The 19835-nt window shown below is 44.8% G+C and overlaps 1 protein-coding gene across 1 annotated transcript; it reads left to right on the top strand.

Moving 5' to 3' along the window:
- Positions 1-1201: 1201 nt before the first annotated feature.
- LOC135897667 (uncharacterized) lies at positions 1202-14971 on the top strand. The gene is made up of 5 exons (XM_065426360.2): positions 1202-1327; positions 4042-4177; positions 6557-6690; positions 7954-8056; positions 13951-14971. Exons 1-5 carry the CDS (start codon positions 1279-1281, stop codon positions 14441-14443), a joined length of 915 nt encoding a protein of 304 aa, XP_065282432.2. The 5' UTR covers positions 1202-1278; the 3' UTR covers positions 14444-14971.
- Positions 14972-19835: the final 4864 nt, after the last annotated feature.

The following is a 19835-nucleotide window of genomic DNA, read 5'->3' as shown; positions in this document are numbered from 1 at the left end:
ATTCATAGAAAGCTAAAGATGGGTTGGATCGCATACGGAAGACATTGTCAGCTTATGACTGGAAGCTTACCATTAACCTTGAAAAGGAAGGTGTACAATGAATGCATTTTACCGGTGCTGACATTTTGGGGAGAGACTTAGAGACTGACAAAGAAGCTTGAGAACAATTTAAGGACCACGCATAGGGCGATGGAACGAAGATTGCTAGGCATAACATTAAGAGACAGAACGAGACCGGTTTGAATCATAGAGCAAACGGGTAAAGCGGATATTCTAATTGACATTACGAGAAAAAAAATGGAGCTGGGCAGGCCATGTAATTCGCCAGTTAGATAACCGTTGGACCATTAGTGTTAGAGAATGGGTACCAAGAGAAGAAAAACACAGTCGAGGACGGCAGAAGACAAGGTGGAGCGATGAAACTACTAAATTCGCGGGGGATAGTTGGAATCGGTTGGCTCAGGACACAGCTAATCGGAGATCGTAGGTAGAGGCCTTCGTTTTGCAGTGTACATAAAATCGGCTGGTGATGATTACAGATATGATCATTCATATACAGCAACACATATTTAAGTGGTCTGCATTGGTGCATTTCTTCACATCTGTAACTATACAAATCTTCTAAGACAAAAAGATGGCATGGCAATTTAATTGTCGTTTTATCAACAGGTTTGAATACCTGTTGGAATTGTTCGGAAGCTTATTGCTCCCACGACTATTTACCGGACCTATCGGCATACCGTCGCAACGGTTCATCGCTAGATGATAGTTACAAATGACAAATAACATGTCATTGCTTAATCTTTATTTTTTGCCCTGAATACGTCTGTGAATTCGTGCAGCTGGTCATTGGCAATGACTTATCCTTCAATGCAATTTGCTGCAGGGTGCAATAGGCAATTAGGCGCCAGTAATCTTTTTTTAACTCCCACGAGATCGGCTACAACATTTCCCCGTTCGGGGAACACCAACTTTGACGAGTGGCCACCGATAAGAACAAATACAAGCTACAGTAAGGGCGTCAAAAAATCGCATCCCACGCCAAGTAGGCACCCTTATCGCTCTTATCTGCGCTCCTCGTTCTGTGTACCTGAGTGGCCTTTTGTTGAATGGGCTTTTGTTTCAGTGATAACTCATTACATCAAAAAACCACGTGCTTTGAGCACATAGCCTTATGCGTTCATGCCAGCACAAAAAAAAAGTCAGTTATGCGGCGCGGATATCTCCTGCCGTTTTTCTTTTCTCAACTGTGTTCCTGCATTTCTTAACACGACTTCGATGTCGAACACAGTGATTTACATTTTCATCTTGGCCTTCTTCAAGAGTGGTGAGTACTGTTTTTGCATCAATTATAACCGCGAAATGAAAGACCTACGGCAGATTCGAATTGACACGCTTTTTGGCACTATTTGCTTGACACTTTTGATGCTCTAGAATACTATAATGGACGTAATAAGAACGCCTTTGCAATTTTACGTTTTCCCACAGAAGAATAGTAATGTTCGCACCAATATGCAAGCATGTTTTCCCCGAAAAGCGATATTCTGGTATATTAGGCTCAGTCTTCACTACGGTTTGAGTTCCTCACGTACGCGGAAATTGCTTCACTTGAATATACTCATTAAACACTGCGCTTTTTCCAACTTTACTTTTACTGTACAAACTTTCACAATGTAGATCACCCAGCCGACATTAGTGAGTTATTGTAAAAAGGCCACTTAGACTTTACATCAAAAGTGACCAAACATCCTGACGGCTACTGACGCTTGTGAGCAAATACAAAAGTTCGCTAACATTAAAATGCTCTAAATAAACATTGATCTGCCGCTGTGGCCCAGTCGCTAATGGCGTTGCGATGCTGAATTTGAAGTCGCCGAATCAGTCAAGACTCCCGCAGCCGCATGCCGATGGGGACAGAATGCAAAAAAGCTCGTGTAGCATGCAATGCATGCACGTGCAAAAACCCCAGGCGACCAAAGTTGATGCCATAGACCCCCCCCCACCCCCTCCACTACGACATTCTTCATATCAAATCGACTTTTTGGTACGATAGACCCCCGAAGGTTAAATATTTTTTTAGGTAAGCTTTCTAGGAAATCACGCGTTCGTCCAACTTCTGAAGGCTATATTTGATAGCAGTCATCATCATATAGCCCACAAAAGTAACAAATTAAGAGGCATGCGCATATATATATATATATATATATATATATATATATATATATATATATATATATATATATATATATATATATATATATATATATGTATATATGCGCACATATATAGTGACCGTAATCTAACGTACTCGTATTCAGTAAGGCCGCACTCATACGTTACATTGCGCGTACTCCGCAGAACGTAAAATATACGAGTGTGTTTCGCAAGTCAAGACTTTCAATAAAGCGTGCGTGTTTCTTCTAGAAGTGTGCAACTGGGAGAGCATTATAGGCGGCCCGCGTCAAGATGGGCAAATAATGAAAACACGACCTAGGCAAGGCCACATAAACAAAATTAAGAAGGTCTAGGTTTCTGAAAAGAACACATATGCCTCACACACTAGGACAAACGTGAAGGATAAGAGCGGGCACATTTCACACACACGCACACATCTATACAGATAATGCAAGCAATACACAAGCACAGCCTCAAGAATGATCGCGCTGCTTCTGACAGCAATGTGACAAGGTAAAGCGATGGCAAGCATCGAAAATAATGCTTGAATAAAGTGTAGGCCGAGTGGCCATAGCTTCTGCTAGGCTAGCCCACCAACAGAACTGCCGATCTTATCGCGGCGTCATCTTTTTTTCTACCTCTATGAACCCAATAGGGATAATTTTACATAGATTTGTCATATTATCGTTCACATGATGCCTTACTGCATAACTGATCAAGTGTGGTGCCCCCACTAAACATAATGCTTAGCGCATGCAGAGTCAATGGTAATCTTTTTTAATGTTCTTCAGACTAATTCTTCCTGACTTACACGCTTGAATAAAGAGCAGCTCTGCTTCGAAGAAAAAAATCGCTTAAGCAGTATATTTAGCACTTACGGAGCGGTCTGTTTCAATACGCTCCAATAGACAAGCTGAAGAGCCAGAACAACTATCAGGTGTTTAAGTTAAGATGGACCATAGGCGGCATGAGTAGTAAGACTGTGGCATTTTCGCCAAATATTGACACTATATATGCCTGCGTGCTTTTAAATAAAGTGCGACGAAAGGGCCATGTCTCACTGCAATTCATGAAAAGGCATATCTTCGAAATGGCTTGGAGCGTTTCGGGCTGGCGTGGAGAAAGAGCTAATCACGCTGTTTTATTTTTAAGGTACTAAACGAGCAGCCCAATCAGTGACCAAGCACGCCGGAATGAGTGGCTCTGGCGTTATGTTGCTGAGCATGAGGTCGCGGGTTTGATTACTTCTTATACAGTAGGTTGGTTCTTGCTATGATCGCCTAGAAAAGAAACGCTCTTGTTTCAGCTGCGCGTTAAAGGATGCCCTGGGTGGTCGCAGTCAATGCAGAGTCTTCCACTAACGCGCGTTCCTCCTAACCCACTGTGCTATTTTGGTAGTGTGAACGTCATATTTGAAATTTTAGGTGGCCAAATATTGCAGGAATCAACTCAATAGCAAATAGCACAACATATAAATTTTCTAAGTGACAGTTTTTTTCAGTATACCATAATATGAAAATAAACGAAGTCCAATTGGCGGGCATTCTTCCTCCGGTGTGCATGGAGTGAACGGTGTGCATGGAGTGAAGCCAAGGCACGGCTTATACGCTTCGAACCAAGAACAGTTTTGTTGAGCTAGTGGTTTCATAATTGCCCGTAGCGTAAAACCTAACATTACGGACAAGACAAAGAAGGGGCAGCGCTAACTACACTTGGCTGACAGTCACATGTTGTGACAGGCAGCCAGGCATCTTGTTGGCTTTTCGTCTTGTGCATAAATTTATGCTGCCCTATACAAGCAAACATTCGTACCCCACAACCTTCTTTAATGTATTTTTTTATTTATTTCGTTTCTTCCTTGTGAAGCTGTTTGCCAAGTCTGCCGGCCACATTCCATCGAAGCCTGCTATGGAGCCATCGCTATGAGCCTTCTGCGCGACTTGGTGAAACCGCCATTTGGAGAAATTGAGCTCGATGCCAGTATGCAAACAATCTGCAAAAAGTGAGAGTCCTGAATGCTATGTGTACAGTTATTAGTATGCTAATTATATATTCAAGAAGTGTAGGTATAAATTTCTTTCTAATAGGCTGCAGCCTATCAGCGCGCGAAGAACAACAAAACTATGAAGTGCCTCTTTGTATCTGTATCGTGGAACATTTATCTTATTGTTTTTCTTTTCTTTTTCGTGTTCACTCTTAGGCCCAAATGAAGATCATTTTTTTAGCATGCGTTGATCATGGGTAACTGTGTGTCATTCTCATTTGCTACGTGACTTCTGATCTCGTTCTTCTTTTGCTGGCTATGAAATGTAAGTTGAATACCTCAAAGGAATTTAGAAAAGTACAATAAAACGTACTTAATTTAGGGTGTGCAATGCCAACATACAGTAAACTCTCAGTTGTACGAACGTCGGTTTATTGAATATTACAGAATAACGAACTTTTTAAAAATCCCCGGCAGTTTTCTTATAGAATCTATGCAAAAATGTCTCACTTAAACGAATTTCGGAACAGTCAATATTTCAGTTTAATGAACTCGCTCAGAGGACCAAGGCTTGCACTGCACTGAACTACAGGCGCAACCGATGCCTGCCCTCATCAAACCGCCGCTCCAGCGGCAATGTAACGTCACTGGCGCTACAGCGCCCCTGGTGCAAAGCGGTGGCGCGGATAACGAACGGCAACAAGGCATCGCCTCCGAAATCGCCCGCACAAAACGAGCAGACATGTAATCTCGGACGCCATGAACAAAATAACATCGCAGCGCTTACAGCGCCGCCAGAGCAAAGCGGCGATCTATCACACCAAAAACCACGTGGTGTGTGCGCTTTTTTTTTCTGACCGGCTAGTCGTGGCATGGTAGTCTTTTCTTTCTTTCCAGTCTCGCCGGTTCCACGTGTGCACACAAAGGCAGCATTATAACTGTGATGAACCTTGTACTTGTTGATATGTACAAATTTCATTTCACACATTTCTAACACTATGGATCCCATGTCATTTGCTCCATGAATTGCACTTCAAACTTTTGACTCTGTATGTCATGTCTTATGTTGGTCTAGTGAATTTTCAGTTTAGTGAACTTTCAGTTAAGTGAACTATTTCCTTCGGTCCCTTGAAGTTCACTCAAGTGACAGTTCACTGTATTACATTGTTCAGTAGTTGCAATAATATCATGTTATCTGGTAGGGAGCTTTAAGAATTGCGTATGAATTGGCGCTGCAGCAGGCATTTCAACAAAGCTATGTAAATGTGAATATTTTCAAAGCAAGCTCCCTTTTATTGAGATGCAGTCTTTTGCTCACAGAAGCCCCTGTGACGCGTTTCGTACCAGTGAGCCATGTAAAAGAATACCTAGCTTTTCGCTCTCGAATCGTGTGAGTGTTTGCTGACGCTGAAGGCAATTTACAGCCGCTTCTTGAGTAGGCTTCAGTCATATGTGATACGACAGACACTTGATGAAATGTGGCACATTAGTTATGACAAAATTGGATGCTATTTTCGGGTGAACGGTATTTTTTTTTTCTTTCATTACAATTTCTCATCCTGGTGGATTTCTACACAACCGATTCGTGATATTTCTTTGCCCCTGTCCTTTGATCGGTGGAATAATCCGACCTAGCTCTACAATCCGCTACTTTGCGGATCGCTCAGCTGGTCGATTGAACGACACAGAAAGGCGTTGGTTCCATGTTGGATCTGTAGACCATAACTTTTTCTTTATATGTAAAGTTTTCTTTCTGAGAAACTGTATGAGCTGTTTCAGTAGCTTCATGATGTTGCACGATGGGTGACACTTTCTTTTCTTACATTCGATGAAAGCCTGTGCAAAGAAAAGTTTTACTGGAAGCTAACCGACATCACGCACTTTCATGCATCTACGTTTGCCTTGTTTGGTGCCAAGGGCATTATTTTGCTCTAATTCTGAGTTGTAGGTGTATAATACGCATCGAAAGCATCTCTGTAACTCAATTTCTACCATGCTCACTCTCAGAAGGTACGACTTCTTTCGTTTCGAGTCGTTTTGATCGTATGCTGTCAGCTCGTGCTGAGATGAATAATTTTTCTGCCGGTTATGTACACGAAAGAGAAGAAACAAGCCACCATAAGTTATCATTCAGCTGCGCTAATGATTGTGTCCACTGTTGGTTGACATTTTATCTATATCGTGCCACTGTAGAATTCTACTTGCATTGTTGAAGATATTGTGAGAAGAATTACACAAAAAACATTTGATTTGTACGGAGACTAAAATACGAGGGCAACTTCTTTTTTTGCCAGCGTTGCTTTTTTTTTAAACGATGACTCTATCTATTTGCAATTATTGAAATATCAATACTAAGTGCGATCTGAATTTCCGCTATTTATTCAAAAACTTTTCCAGACGTTTCCCCAGTGTGTCCCGTTGCAAGTCACTTGTAAATGACTGCCCAAAGGAGCAGAGAGAAAATTTCACAAATCTAGAAAACATCTACCGTGGTTTTCACAACGCTGTCTGCACTCAAGTTTCTTTTGACGGTAAGGCTATTTTTTCCACGCTATAGGCAAGCATACTTTCCTTAATTAGGACGTCATCTTCTTACTCCAAGGATCACAACTCATGAATAAAAAGTAGTGTGCACTGTGTTTTTCTATAAATGCTACCCAATGATCCTTTTCTAATACGTCAATATTGAAATTGCAAGGTTTCAGAGCCGCAAATGACGCTAACGCAACGAGTGCTTGCTTGCATACACGTACTTTGGTAACGGCTTCATTTTCACTAGGTCAAAGGTAACCGGCATTATGCTCGCTGCAATATCCATACGTCACTGCACAGTCTGTATGGGGTGGTTATTGCGCATTTTGCTATCTTTCGATCATCGCACGGGTCTTCAAACTTTTTTATGGCACCACGGGTTTTATTTAGTTCAAGCAGCATGAGTGCCCTTGATATCAATGGAGCTCGACGAAGCTGCAGGCAATTTAGCTTGCGTGCAAATGAAGATTAGTTCGAAACACTGCTAAGCAGAAAAAGAAAGGCGAGAGTGATGTATTTTTGAAATCTTGATGAGCCAGAACAAAAATGGGCATTTTCTTTATAATGATTTAGCCACCCTGCAGCTCGTTCCCTGCACAAATATTATTGTGCAAACACGCTGACCCTGTGGAGCGTTTGCCCTAAAATTGGGGACACTAAAAATGTACTGCAAAATAAAATATCAGTGATACTTGGACGCCTTCACCTCAGTCCCAGTCAACATGCCCAGTGATCCTGCTGCACCCCTCGCTACCAACGCGTCGGTATTTGAAGATTTAAAGGGGTCCTGAACCATATGAGAAAAAAAGAAGGATCGTATTGTGTAAGAAATCCTTCATTAAATTTGCATGAAAGGGAATTTGCATTTTTAAACAACTTCATAGTGTAGCATTACATTACAGGCTTTTGCTGTCTGCCTGAGCCCTGATAATGATGTCATCGATGGGAGAGCACGTGGGTTTAGGTTGTAGTACTTAAGTTTTTGTATGCCTACTAATGAAGTTAGTTTTGAGTTCAGAGTTCTCCTGTGTGTTTCCTGCCTTCTGTCTTAGTCGTCTTGCGCTACCCCTTTAAGATGTTCACACACAGTCACCGGAACGTGCGTTAGAAAGCCCAAAAGTGTGTAATTTCATTAAAAATACGGAGATACGTTAGTGGTCTGACTGTCGGAGGGGAGACCGGGTGACGTCACAGCGCATTACCTATGTAAACTTTGTTGTGCATACTATTAAGTAATGCGGTTGCAATATGTAAATTCGCAGGTCTCCGCAGTCTGTGGGATTGCCTCGATCGGCCACGCAGAAAACGATGCGACAAGGACACCGACACCTTATTCAGCACCAATTCTCTGTTCTTACATTGCCAGTAAGTTCCCTTTTCTTTTTAATGCTTAAGCATTTCTATCGTTATCCAACGAGAAAACAGTGTCCGTCCCTCTTTCGCGTAAGACAATTGTTTTCAAGATAAAGCCAGCCAGCTGTGGAAGAAGACGACGACGATTTCAAACGCGCGAGCAGTCGCACGAGCACGAGGGGCAGTATGGGAACGCTGGTATGATAAGCGGCATCGGAGCCAGCTGTGAAAGACAACGATGAACACGCGAGCAGTGGCACCAGCGCATCTATGCGACTACGTGACGTGTGCAATCAGGCATGTGTTATTAGGCACACCTTTAGTAAGCCGGAACTGTGGGGCGTTCGGGACTGCGGATCAGAATCATCAGCGCACCCGGCGCCACCACCTGCAGTACATTTGCGTGCCGCATCAGTTCAGGTTGCACCGCCTTCCGCAGCAGTTCGTGTTGCCGCAGCGCTGTCGCTTTTACCGAAATGGTGTCAAGACAACCGTAGCTGCTGACCAATGCTAGAATGACCAGCAGTGTTGAGTGTGCGCACTCAACCCCGCGCCATTTCCACGAAATGCTTACGCATCATTAGCATAACTTCCTCGGGAGATTCTACATAAATTCTTTTGGTGAGGCTCGCGTGTATGTCTTGGTTGATGGTCGTTTGTAATTTTAAGACACGAGGACTTACGTACCCAAAGGTATCGAGCCTATATTTCGGAAACGAGAACTTTCGCCAAGCCGCAAAAAGCGCGAGACACATGGCGCAACCTTGCGTGCGATCGGTCGAACGACGCGTCATGTGCGACTTGCCGCATGCGTCTATTCGAGACACATGATACCAATGAGCGAGTGGCGCGTAGCTGCGCCCAGACCCGATGCACCTGAATGGACCCTCAGAATGACTTCGCAGAGAAAGTGGAATTTCGTTTTAAACATACGGTGCTAATATAAACATTGATGGGGGCGAAATGCGAAAAACACCCGTGTACTCAGATTAGGCGCGAGTTAAAGAACCCCAGGTGGTCGAAATTTCCGGAGTCCTCCATTGCGCCGTGCCTCATAATCAGAAAGTGGTTTTGGCACGTAAACACATAATTTATTTATTTAACATAAGCATGTCGATGCGAACAGCGTAGTCCCGTTTAAGCAAGGCCCCGTCTGTTGGTTCCGTTGACAACCGCCGATGGCTATAGAAGCCTGCAGTCCTAGCTATCTGGGCCGTCCAATTCGAGACCGGGGGCGCTTTCGGCAAGACCACCGGCAGCTCGTAACGAAGCACCTACTTTGTTCAGTACAACGTGTGCACAATTATGTCGCGCTTAAATTGCAATGCATCTAATTTGTTCGATGCCGGTGGAAGCGAACGAGCAAGCCAGGTGAGCTTGCGATCGCTTGGAGATGGTATAGGCCTTGATATCCTGGCCATGATATCCGGGGCAAACAGCCCTTGCGGTCGGTCTGCAGTTCACAATAAAGCGGCTACATTCGTCAGCACAATCAATGTCCGAACATTTATGTTGCTCTCGAGTGAAAATACGATTAGTTTCATCGAGGCCATTGGTAACGATGAGAAAACACGCCAGTCAGACGAGCCGTTTCCCGTAGACGAGTGCTGGGGCGTTTGCGCTGACTGTTTCCAAGTCGAAATCACATCAACAATTTAACATTTCGTGCAACTACGTGCGTTGCATGAAATTGTAAATTTCCATGACGTCACGCGATTCGCCGCACCTGACGTCATGGAAATACACCACGCTCCCTATAAAACGTGCACGCGTGTGACGCCGCTTGGTCACTCCTACACCGAACCTCGCCTTCTGCGCAACAACGACCACGTGCGCAGAAATGAAATAAACATGTGTGAAATAAACATGAAAAGCTAAACGGGATCGTCGTCGAAAATTGAGCAGATTCGCCGCGCCAAGCCCCGTGAACATACACTAGCTCGGTGACACAGGCAGCGGGAGTCGACCGAGAGAGGTGCATATGTGGCCAAGCGCTTGCTACTGCAGCAACGAAGCATATAATTCATAGAGTTGAAACGTGCGAACGTTTAAGCGTGCAATAAACCAACAGTTTGTGTAGCAAAGAGTTCGACGGAAACTCGTCTGGTCGTGATTAGCCATGGTCAAAAGGGAAACGGACGGGCCAAAAAACATGGGAAAAAGAAAAGAAAAAGAAGACGGAACGCCTTGTTTTTCTTTCTTTTTTCCTCCATGTGGTAGCTGGAACAGCTCCCATATGGTGGCCTTTTTCGCAGTGAAAGCTAAGAAAGGGGGAGATGATTATGCACATACATGTGAATAGATGGCGCAAACAGCGGGCATAAACGAAAGGAAGCCTGCCGTCACTGCGTTTCAGCGTGGAATCAATAGCTTGGATCAGTAATGACTCGAAATGCAACCGCGAGGTTAGACTACTTTCAGTGGCTAGTACATGCGCCCTGCCCCAGTGCTTCCGTTACTGAATGCTCGGCAGGAGCGTTAGAAGAAACTTTTTGTTTTCTGACATCATAACATCGTTCCTCGATGCGCCTTCATTACCCGTCTCGTCGATCTAGACGTGACTAGTCTACACAAAAAATATTACAAAACCTGGGTACTTTTCCTTCGGAAGCTTGTCTTTCACATTTGAAAGCACGTTTTTCAGTTTTTTGTTCTTTTTGCGGGCACACATGCAACGTGTAAATCAAAAGAACGAAATACGCGGGCAAAGGCCTCGCCAGTACCGGGAGCATATAAGCTATCGCAGCACGTTTACGAGGAACAAGCGTGGCGGGAAAGCACTTGAGACGAGGCATAGGGGAACCTTGCGATGTATTAAAATTGAAGCAGGATAGTAGTTATGGGAAAGTTCACGACGAATGGCTTCCAACTCTGTTTTGTAAGTACTTACCAGGACTACAGGCTTGTTGCGAACGTTCTATGAGCGATGCGGGGACGGGACGTTTGTGGCAAGCAGGATGAATTGACATGAAGCTCAAGCATCGTCCCGTGTGCATAGGTTCTCGAAACACATTGAAACGAAGCCATGTCCCTTCACGTTGCACAATAGCATCGAGAAAAGGCAAGCGACAATCCTCCTCTAGTTCAACCGTAATATTTGTGGCAAGTGCATCCGACAAAAAAGCATCCAGGGCATCCTTCTTTATGCCGAAGACGTAGTCGTCCACATAAGTGCGAAATATTCTTGGATGCTGCACGAACGTCGCTAGAGGCCGGTGTTCAGCTGCTTCGATCATCAGTTTTGCAGTAGTGACCGACATGGAGGCACCGATCGTCATTTCTTGAAGCCGCTTGTGGAAGTAGCCTTAAAAAAAGAAATAGTTATTTTCAAGGCAAAACTGCAAAAGCTTACGCGGGTCCACAACCTCGAATGGTGCCCTCTCGGACAGCGAAGCGTCTTCTTGGAGGGCGGCATAACACATGTGAAAAGCGGTGGTGTCGTTCGACGTGACATCCCTGTTTACTTGTGTGCCAATCACCCTCACTCTTCACGGTTATGTACCTGCACAAGCTTTTGCAGTTCTACCTTGACAACTCTTATTTCGTTTTCCAAGAGTGCATTTCTTTAAGCAACTTCAAGGAACGCCGATAGGTGCCTCCCTGTCGGTCACCGCTGAAAACCTAACGATAAAAGCAGTTGAGCGCCATGCCTTCCTTCCGTTTACGCCCGCTTTTGCGCCATCTGTTCACAGGTGCGTACTCGTCTCCTCCTTCCGTTTGTTTTCATTGTGGACAAGACGCCCGCATAGCAGGCGAAACGTCTTTCTTTATGTGATTTGGTTGGCGTCCGTCTTACGTTTGACTAGAAAACAACAGTGTAACAACGACATTGCGACTGCAAAGCACTTAACCGGTCCAACAACGTCCTAGCAATGCATAGCTTGGTGCAAGAAAATGGCGAAATTGGTCCAATTAAATGTGTTTTCGCCCAATGTCCGTGATTGGCGTAGGCAAACCGGCTCTCATATATATATATATATATATATATATATATATATATATATATATATATATATATATATACTGAGCCAAAGGAACTATAGCTGAAAGCACGGCCTCCACCTTGCCCGCAGCTGTTCAGTAAACATCTAAAACGTTCCCACGTACTTGTAGTTTTCGACCATTTACAAGGCTATGGCGCTTTAGCTTTGGACAAGAACTTGTCGCATCCGCATTGGCAAAAGTAGCATATGAGTGGATTTGGAGGTCATTTGTCTATGGCTGCTTAACACTTTGTATGATACCGTGTTACACCTGACTTCACTACCTAAGTTCTGGTTGCCCTTCTCTTATACTTTGGAAAAATTATTGCTGTGTGACACTTCTCGGCGCGTTTTCAATTGTCCAAATGTTTAATGACTTTGCCCAGAGCCAACGACTCCATGAAAGCAGCGCATGCTATTTAAATAAATGTCTTGAAGAAAGCAATTGCCCTCAAGAAATGGTAAAGATTGTACAATTAGCTGTCGAATATTTTACGTCATCCTTTCAGTCACTTCTTGCAAGCCAAATGTGCTTATATAGTAAAAGCAATATAACAGGCCGGTAGACTTTATCGATACAAAACCGTGAATAGGCTTCTTGCTTCTTTTTGCAGCGAGCTGCGTAATGTTCCAAAAATCTGGCAACATTACAATGCAAAAGAATCGTTCGACCTGAAACGCTGTCTCTTATGCCTTCTGTGAAGTTCAAAATCTTCTGTAGCCCTAATCAATCTACTTGATAACCAGTTTGAAGTGAGTACGTTCGTTATTGCCAGCTGCGTGGGAAATTCAACAAAAGCAGTGGCTTTCTGGATTAATTTCATCACTCCAATCTTACATTATGCCAATGAGTATCAATCTATTTTTAATGCCTATGCATTACTCACCGCGGTTGCTTAGTGGCTTTTGTGCCGGACTGCTAAGCACGAGGCCACATCATTGAGTCCGGGCCACGGCGGCGGCGAAATGTGAAAACACCCGTGCGTGTTAAAGAGCCCTCGGTGGCCAAAATTTCAGGACGCCTTCACCACGGCGTGCCTCATAATCAGACAGTGGTTTCGGCAAGTATAACCTCATAATTTAATTTTTTAATGAGTACGCATTCTTTGGAGAGTACCTTAGCAAAATCTGTCACACGAAATCTCTAATGCCATGTATCTGCACAAAAATTTATTTGCAAAGAAATTCCATCACTATAACGGTGTAAATGTAGATGATTGGTAGCTTTATAAGCCATAAGGAACCACTGAAACAAAAAAAATGATCAGAGAGAACACCCATATGACCAGATTTATGTATACACATAGGGACACATTGGGGGTGACCTAACTGAAATTTGGGGGTGGACCAACTTGAAATTAAGGAGTGGGCCAGCTGAAGTTTCGGGGTTGGCCAACCTAATATTTGGGGGTGGGCCATCTTAAATTTGTGGGTGGCCGAAATTGAAATTTGCGTGCTGGCCCATTTAACTTTGGGAGGTGCACTAACCTAAAATTTAGGGATGGGCCAAACGAAATATGGGGGTGGGCAAACTTGAAATTTAGGGGTGACCGAGCTGAAGTTTTTGGGCGGGCCAAATTCAAATTCGTGGGCGTGCCAGTGGGAAATTTCAAGATTACGCCAACACAATATTTGGGGCTGGGCCAGCTTGAAATTTGGTGGCGAGCCTACTTCGAATTTGGGGCTGGGCCTACTGAAGTGGGGGGAGGGTACGCTTACATGCGTAAGCGTACCCTCCCCCCACTTCAGTTACTTAGAGAACTTAGAGAACCCCTGTGGAGTTTCAGCATTTTTCGGTAAGCTACAATTTCTCAAAAAGCGTCATTATGCAATATTAGGCGCTAATGACGAGAGCACTAACACACGCATCTAACTACTACTGAATAAATTGTGCGTGCTATATGAAGGCCACTTAATTTGCAGGACGGTTCGCAACTACAGCGCGTGTCTCGAAGAAGTGACAAAAGACTGCCCGCCGAATTTCGACGAGGGGAGAAAAGCGCTCAAGAGGATAACTGATGGAGCTGTGGATACTTTGTGCTCATCGTGGAGAGACCTCCAGGCGACATCTTCATCGCTGCTGGAAGGAAATACTAAAAATTCTACGGATATGTTCGAACGTCAACACGCTCTGACAACGAACCACGGTGATACAACCACGGTACATTCCCTGTTCAACGGATCAACAACGATGACAAGCGAGCTGCCGCGCGGGTCTGTGACGTCACAAACGTCCACGGAGAATCTCACTGCTGGAAATCCATCATCATGCTTAGACGCAGCAGGAACTTCTGGCATAAAATGCAATGACCCGACCATTGTGCCGCCTTCAAGTGCAACATCTGTGTTGGACATCGCTTTCGTGCATTGTGTATTTGTTTGCACATGCTCCTGGCTTACCCTATTAAACCCATGAAGCATTTTAAAGGAATTATCTAGCTTCCTCGCTCTGGCACATGCATTAGACGGTCATCGTACGTCAGCACCAGTGCTTGCAGACATCAGTGGGAGAATATCCAAGGCTGCACAAACCTTGTAAACGCCTTTCCTGCGATCCTGTAAGTGCATGTCTGACGAGTGTACTGCATGAATTGGGAAATTCTGGAGATTGCATATCGAACAGTTGGCTGGGATTGAGATGGGTTCCTTGCACTTCAGATAGCATCTTAAACCTTTTATTATAGTTATCAGGCCTGCTGTCGAAATTACCCAAACTCACATATTTGACCGAATAGGTCGCTTTGCACGCTTTATTACAGCTTGCTTGTGATGGAAAAATGACCATGCTGAAATTTTTCGGCTACTTTAGTTTTGATTGTAAGCTTAACTAGGAACTGTAATATTATTTTATTTTTCTAATTATTAACGAGCTCCGATCCTGACTCCGACTGCGTTTCTAATAGCGTCGCGTGCAAATAAAGAAGTGTTTGTGGTTCACAGATTACTTCTGCGTTTCCTCTTTCCTGTACTTTTAGATAGAGCAGTAGATAAGTATTCAAGTCAACCCTTTAAAATATTTGTATTCAGATCAATTTAAATATAACAGTAGAAGCACTCTGAAAATATTTTAATGCCACATGTGCAATATTTTATGTTTTAATTTCCCACCATCTGCGTTACACCACTGATAGGTTTGTGAAATATTTACTGTTTCTAGACTCCACACGCAAATGTCTTGGCGGTCTTGTTGCTGTTGTCGAGTGTGAAAATCCAGGCAAGAAATTACAGCAGGTGGAGACAACTTCGCTAATTACTGCTTTTACAGAATGTCTCTATTTCGTGGAGAGAGAAACTGAACAGTTGGCGCAATTATTCGACTTTCTGAATATACGGTATGTTTCTATGAATACATAACTTCTCGTGTAGCCTTAGCACTCTGCCGAAACAAGTTACCTCTGTGCAATGGTAAGTAGCTGCAGCTCTCAAGCATTAATCAGCCAACTGGCTTATGACTTCATTTTCTTCGTCCTTTCCCTTATTTTACTAATATTACACCCGTCTGCCCCACAAACATCGGCCACATGAAAGGGGGATCGAATAAACAAAGCATGAATAATGCACCACACATCTATATCGTTTTTTGTATTCTTAATGCCCTATTAAAGAGCGAAGGACCCGTCGTGTTGGGGACCCGGTGGCTACAGTGTGGCGCTGCTAAGGAGGAGATCGCGGGATCAAATCCCTGCAAGGTGGCCGCGTCGCGATGAAGGAGAAATGCAAACACGACCATCCACCATGGAATGGGTGCACGTTCATGAACCTCAGGCGGTTCACGTTAATCCAGAGTCTCTTGCTAAGGTATGCCTCATAATCAAATCGTGATTGTGGCGCGTAAAACTCCAAAATCTAAAGCACGAGTAGTGAGTGAAAGAAGCCGCATTTTTTTTTCGCAGCTGCCCCTATGCTTTCGAAGTTTTTTTCTGGTACGAAAACATAACTTCAACAACGTGCTTTAAGCTCTGCTCCAGCTTCTGAGTGAGTGAGTGAGTGAGTGAGTGAGTGAGTGAGTGAGTGAGTGAGTGAGTGAGTGAGTGAGTGAGTGAGTGAGTGAGTGAGTGAGTGAGTGAGTGAGTGAGTGAGTGAGTGAGTGAGTGAGTGAGTGAGTGAGTGAGTGAGTGAGTGAGTGAGTGAGTGAGTGAGTGAGTGAGTGAGTGAGTTAGCGAGCGAGCGAGCGAGCGAGCGAGCGAGTGAGTGAGTGAGTGAGTGAGTGAGTGAGTGAGTGAGTGAGTGAGTGAGTGAGTGAGTGAGTGAGTGAGTGAGTGAGTGAGTGAGTGAGTGAGTGAGTGAGTGAGTGAGTGAGTGAGTGAGTGAGTGAGTGAGACAACTTTATTTGGTCCCCTATAGACGTAAACAAACTCCACGTCACCTGGCTAAGCCCACTCGAACACCATCAGGTTTCACCTGATGGTCCTCTCGCGAGCCCTCTGGACTGCCAGGATTTGAGAGGTCTGATCCTGGGCCGTAATTAGTTTCATCATTTCCTCTTGGGTGAAAGGGGGACCGGCAGAGGCGCAGCCCCACCGGACATGTACGAAGTTTGCATAATCACAACACAGAAGGCAGTCCGGGCTTGTCCGAGTCTTAAATTTTTCGCCCTGTTGCGAGTAGCACCATTTACGTCCTCTGGCTATTCTGTTCTGCTTGGTGCGTAAGCACCTAAGATACCACAACAAATATGTACCAACTAGCCCAGTGTCGAATTCTTTCTAGACATGGCCTTGCAAGCTGATGAAATAAACTGTACGTTCCGAATAATCGTTTTAAAGAAGCCTACACTTTATACTGTTTTCTTATAGCAATTATTGCTCAGTAATTACCTACATCTGTCCATTATATTTGAAGTCCTATATTGCACATATATGTTTGTACAGCACATCTTAGAACATGTCCGGTTTTCATTCTGTTTTTCTTTTTTTTGCTGTAGATCTTTTACCGCAGCTTAAATGAAAAAAAGACGGCAGAACGTGCGAGATCATGCGCCCAGCTGCGTCCAATTCACTGTGAATCTGCCACTGCTGCTGTCAAACACACTGCCGACGATAGGGAAGCACAGCTGTCGCAGCAATTTGACGGGCTGTTTTATCACTGTGTAACCTATCAGTGCCTGCTGGCGGCGAGACATGTGCGTCTGGCAGTTTGTGATAGCGATAAGCAGTCTCCGACAGACAAGTGGCGAGGAATCGTCGCGGCACGCACTCTGATAAGCCGCATAACACGAATCCCAACCGGGCGCAATCATGACGGCCGGCTCGAATAGAGGCGGCATGTCAGGTTTATAGGCCTGCCTGGCAAATTTGCTAGGCACGTTCTCTACATTTAATCGTTCTTTGCTCTTTTCCTTTATCAAGTTTATTGCAGCAAACCAAGCTCAGTGTTGGCTAACCCCCCTGCCTTACATTTGTCATTTGCTCTCTCTCTCTCTTTGCTACGCCCGAGTGCACGGCACCGCATACTGGGGCATGTTTTCCGCACTTGCAATTGATGCAACGTCAATTGTCGAGTATTTGACAATCGCCACAAGTAGCACTGCTTTCGTAAAGAAAAAGAAATGAAAATTTGCCCCTGTCTAGTGCAAATACCATATTTACCTTTCTGCAGAAATTTTTGTCAAACTTCGAACAATAATACCAAGTAATAATACCAACTTCAATTCCACCTGCGAAACGCAGGTGCAGTGTGCAATAGGTAAGCCCATGCATACCTTTTTGTACTGTTTTCCGTAGCAATTGCCTCTACGCATCCAACGCCGAGGCGTACTAAATCAGTCGACGTACAGCAAGTTTGCTCTGCGACCTTCTGCTGTACGCTGATTTGAGTTGGGCTAGTATCGAAGACCTCTTTCTACCGTCGCCAGAAGCGACTTACCAACTACTTGGCCGGTGGCAGTATACGTCTCGCAAAGGATGGCTCGACGTCGTAAGTATTGAAGACGATGTCTTTCGGAGATTGTTCCGCTTTGAGAAAGCAAATATTGATGAATCGTCATCTGCTCTATTAATTCCCGATACGATTGAGAGCATTCAGGGAGTACAAGTATCCGGTAAAGGAGTCCTCCTGATTGCCCTCCGGCGACTCGCATATCCTAATAGGTGGTGCGATTTAGAAGACGTTTTCGGACGACATACCTCCGTGATGTCCAGCATAGTCGCCTCTGTCTTCTGTCACATTGAGAGAGAGAGTGAGAGAGAGAGATAGAAAGCTATTTGGTCCATTAAGGATTTATCGTTCGGTCTTCGTCTTCATTGCTGCAGACGCTTGACCTTCTTAGAAGGGTTGGGCCCCTAGTCCAGGGCTCCACTGAGCCACGCTGCTTCGCTTGCGTGCTGCACGATTGCCCTTTGGGCGGCGAGCTCGCAGCTGATGAGCCGGCTCTCCCACTGCTCCGCACTCAGGGTTTTGTGTTGGCGGAATGTGCAGTTACGTTTACACTCCCAGGTTATATGGTAAAGCGTGGGGGTTGCCCCGCACCACGGGCAAGTGTTCCTAAATTGTGTAGGATACATCTTGCTTAGTATATGTAAGTTAGAGAAGGTTCCCATTTGCAGCCTCCGCCAACTAGCTGCTTCTTGCTGTGTCAAGGCTCTGTGTCGTGGGGAGTATCTAATTCTATTGCCTCTCTGGTAATTCAGTAACTCTAAATAGCTGATCTCCATGGTGAAGTGCTGTCCCAGGGCGTGTGGCCGCTGGACTCGGTACGTGATCTCGCGAGCCAAGCTGTCTGCCCTTTCATTTCCTTCTATCCCCGTGTGCGCCGGAATCCAGATTAGTTTGTTGGCTGCGGTGTGTCTGAGGTGTTCTGCCTTGCGGAGGATAGCTAAGGCAGCCCTGCAGATTGTAGCCTTTGTGTAGTTCCTGTATGTCTCTTTTGAATCCGTTAAAATGACCATTTATTTGTGTTTTCGATAGCCCTCAGCCGCTGCCAGCGCAACAGCGACTTCCTCCGCTTCCACTATCCTGCCGCTTCGTGTAGTTGCGCAGGTGATTAGCTTGACTGCGCTCTCAACCACTACCGAAGCTGCCTTAATGTAATTTGTGTGTCTATTCCACGGATACAATGTTGCATCCGTGAAAACCGTGTTTTCTAGCTTGGCTAAATACCTTTCCACATAGTCTGCCCGCGCCTGCCTTCTGGCCGCATGGAGATTTGGATCCATGTTTTTCGGAATGGGATTGACCTGCAGGGTCTTACGGATCTCGTCGGGTATATCGGCGGATCGATCGAGATGCCTCCTTGGGTCGCGACCTAACCTTGTCAGGAGCGCTCTTCCCGTAGCCGTGTCTCCGAGTCGGTGAAACTGTGTTCCAAGCTGTGCTTCTGCCAGTTCGGCGAAGGTGTTGCTAATCCCTAGCTGTAGCAGCTTGTCGTTCGGTGTGTTTCTTGGTAGGTGAAGTGCCGTCTTGTAGGCCTTCCGCAGGGTTGTCTCTGCCTGTTCCGTTTCGCTCTTGATAATGGGGTGGTATGGCAGCGAGTAGATTACCCTGCTGACTATGAGGCTTCTAACGAACTTTATCGTGTCGTCTTCTTTCATCCTATGCCTTCGGTGGGAGACTCTGGTTATCATTCTCCCTACACTGAGACGAACTTCCGTCACCTCCTGTCCTTGACAAATCATCGTTGGCTCAACCTCGCAAACATCGCTCTGTTTTCCCAACTACGTACACGCTGTTGCATTAAGGTTAAAACACGTACGTTATTTCGATTAGGTTAGCGACTGTAGCAGTCGTAGGGTATCTGCAAAAATAATGTTTCTAGCCTTAGTTTTTTGTTTAACTCACTATGAAAACTTTTGATAGTATGCCGTTAAAAT

Source organism: Dermacentor albipictus, chromosome 6 (genome assembly GCF_038994185.2).
Source record: "Dermacentor albipictus isolate Rhodes 1998 colony chromosome 6, USDA_Dalb.pri_finalv2, whole genome shotgun sequence".
In the NCBI taxonomy this organism is placed as follows: domain Eukaryota; kingdom Metazoa; phylum Arthropoda; class Arachnida; order Ixodida; family Ixodidae; genus Dermacentor; species Dermacentor albipictus.
The sequence above is the reverse complement of the archived record's forward strand: the minus strand, read 5'-3'. Positions and strand labels throughout refer to the sequence as shown.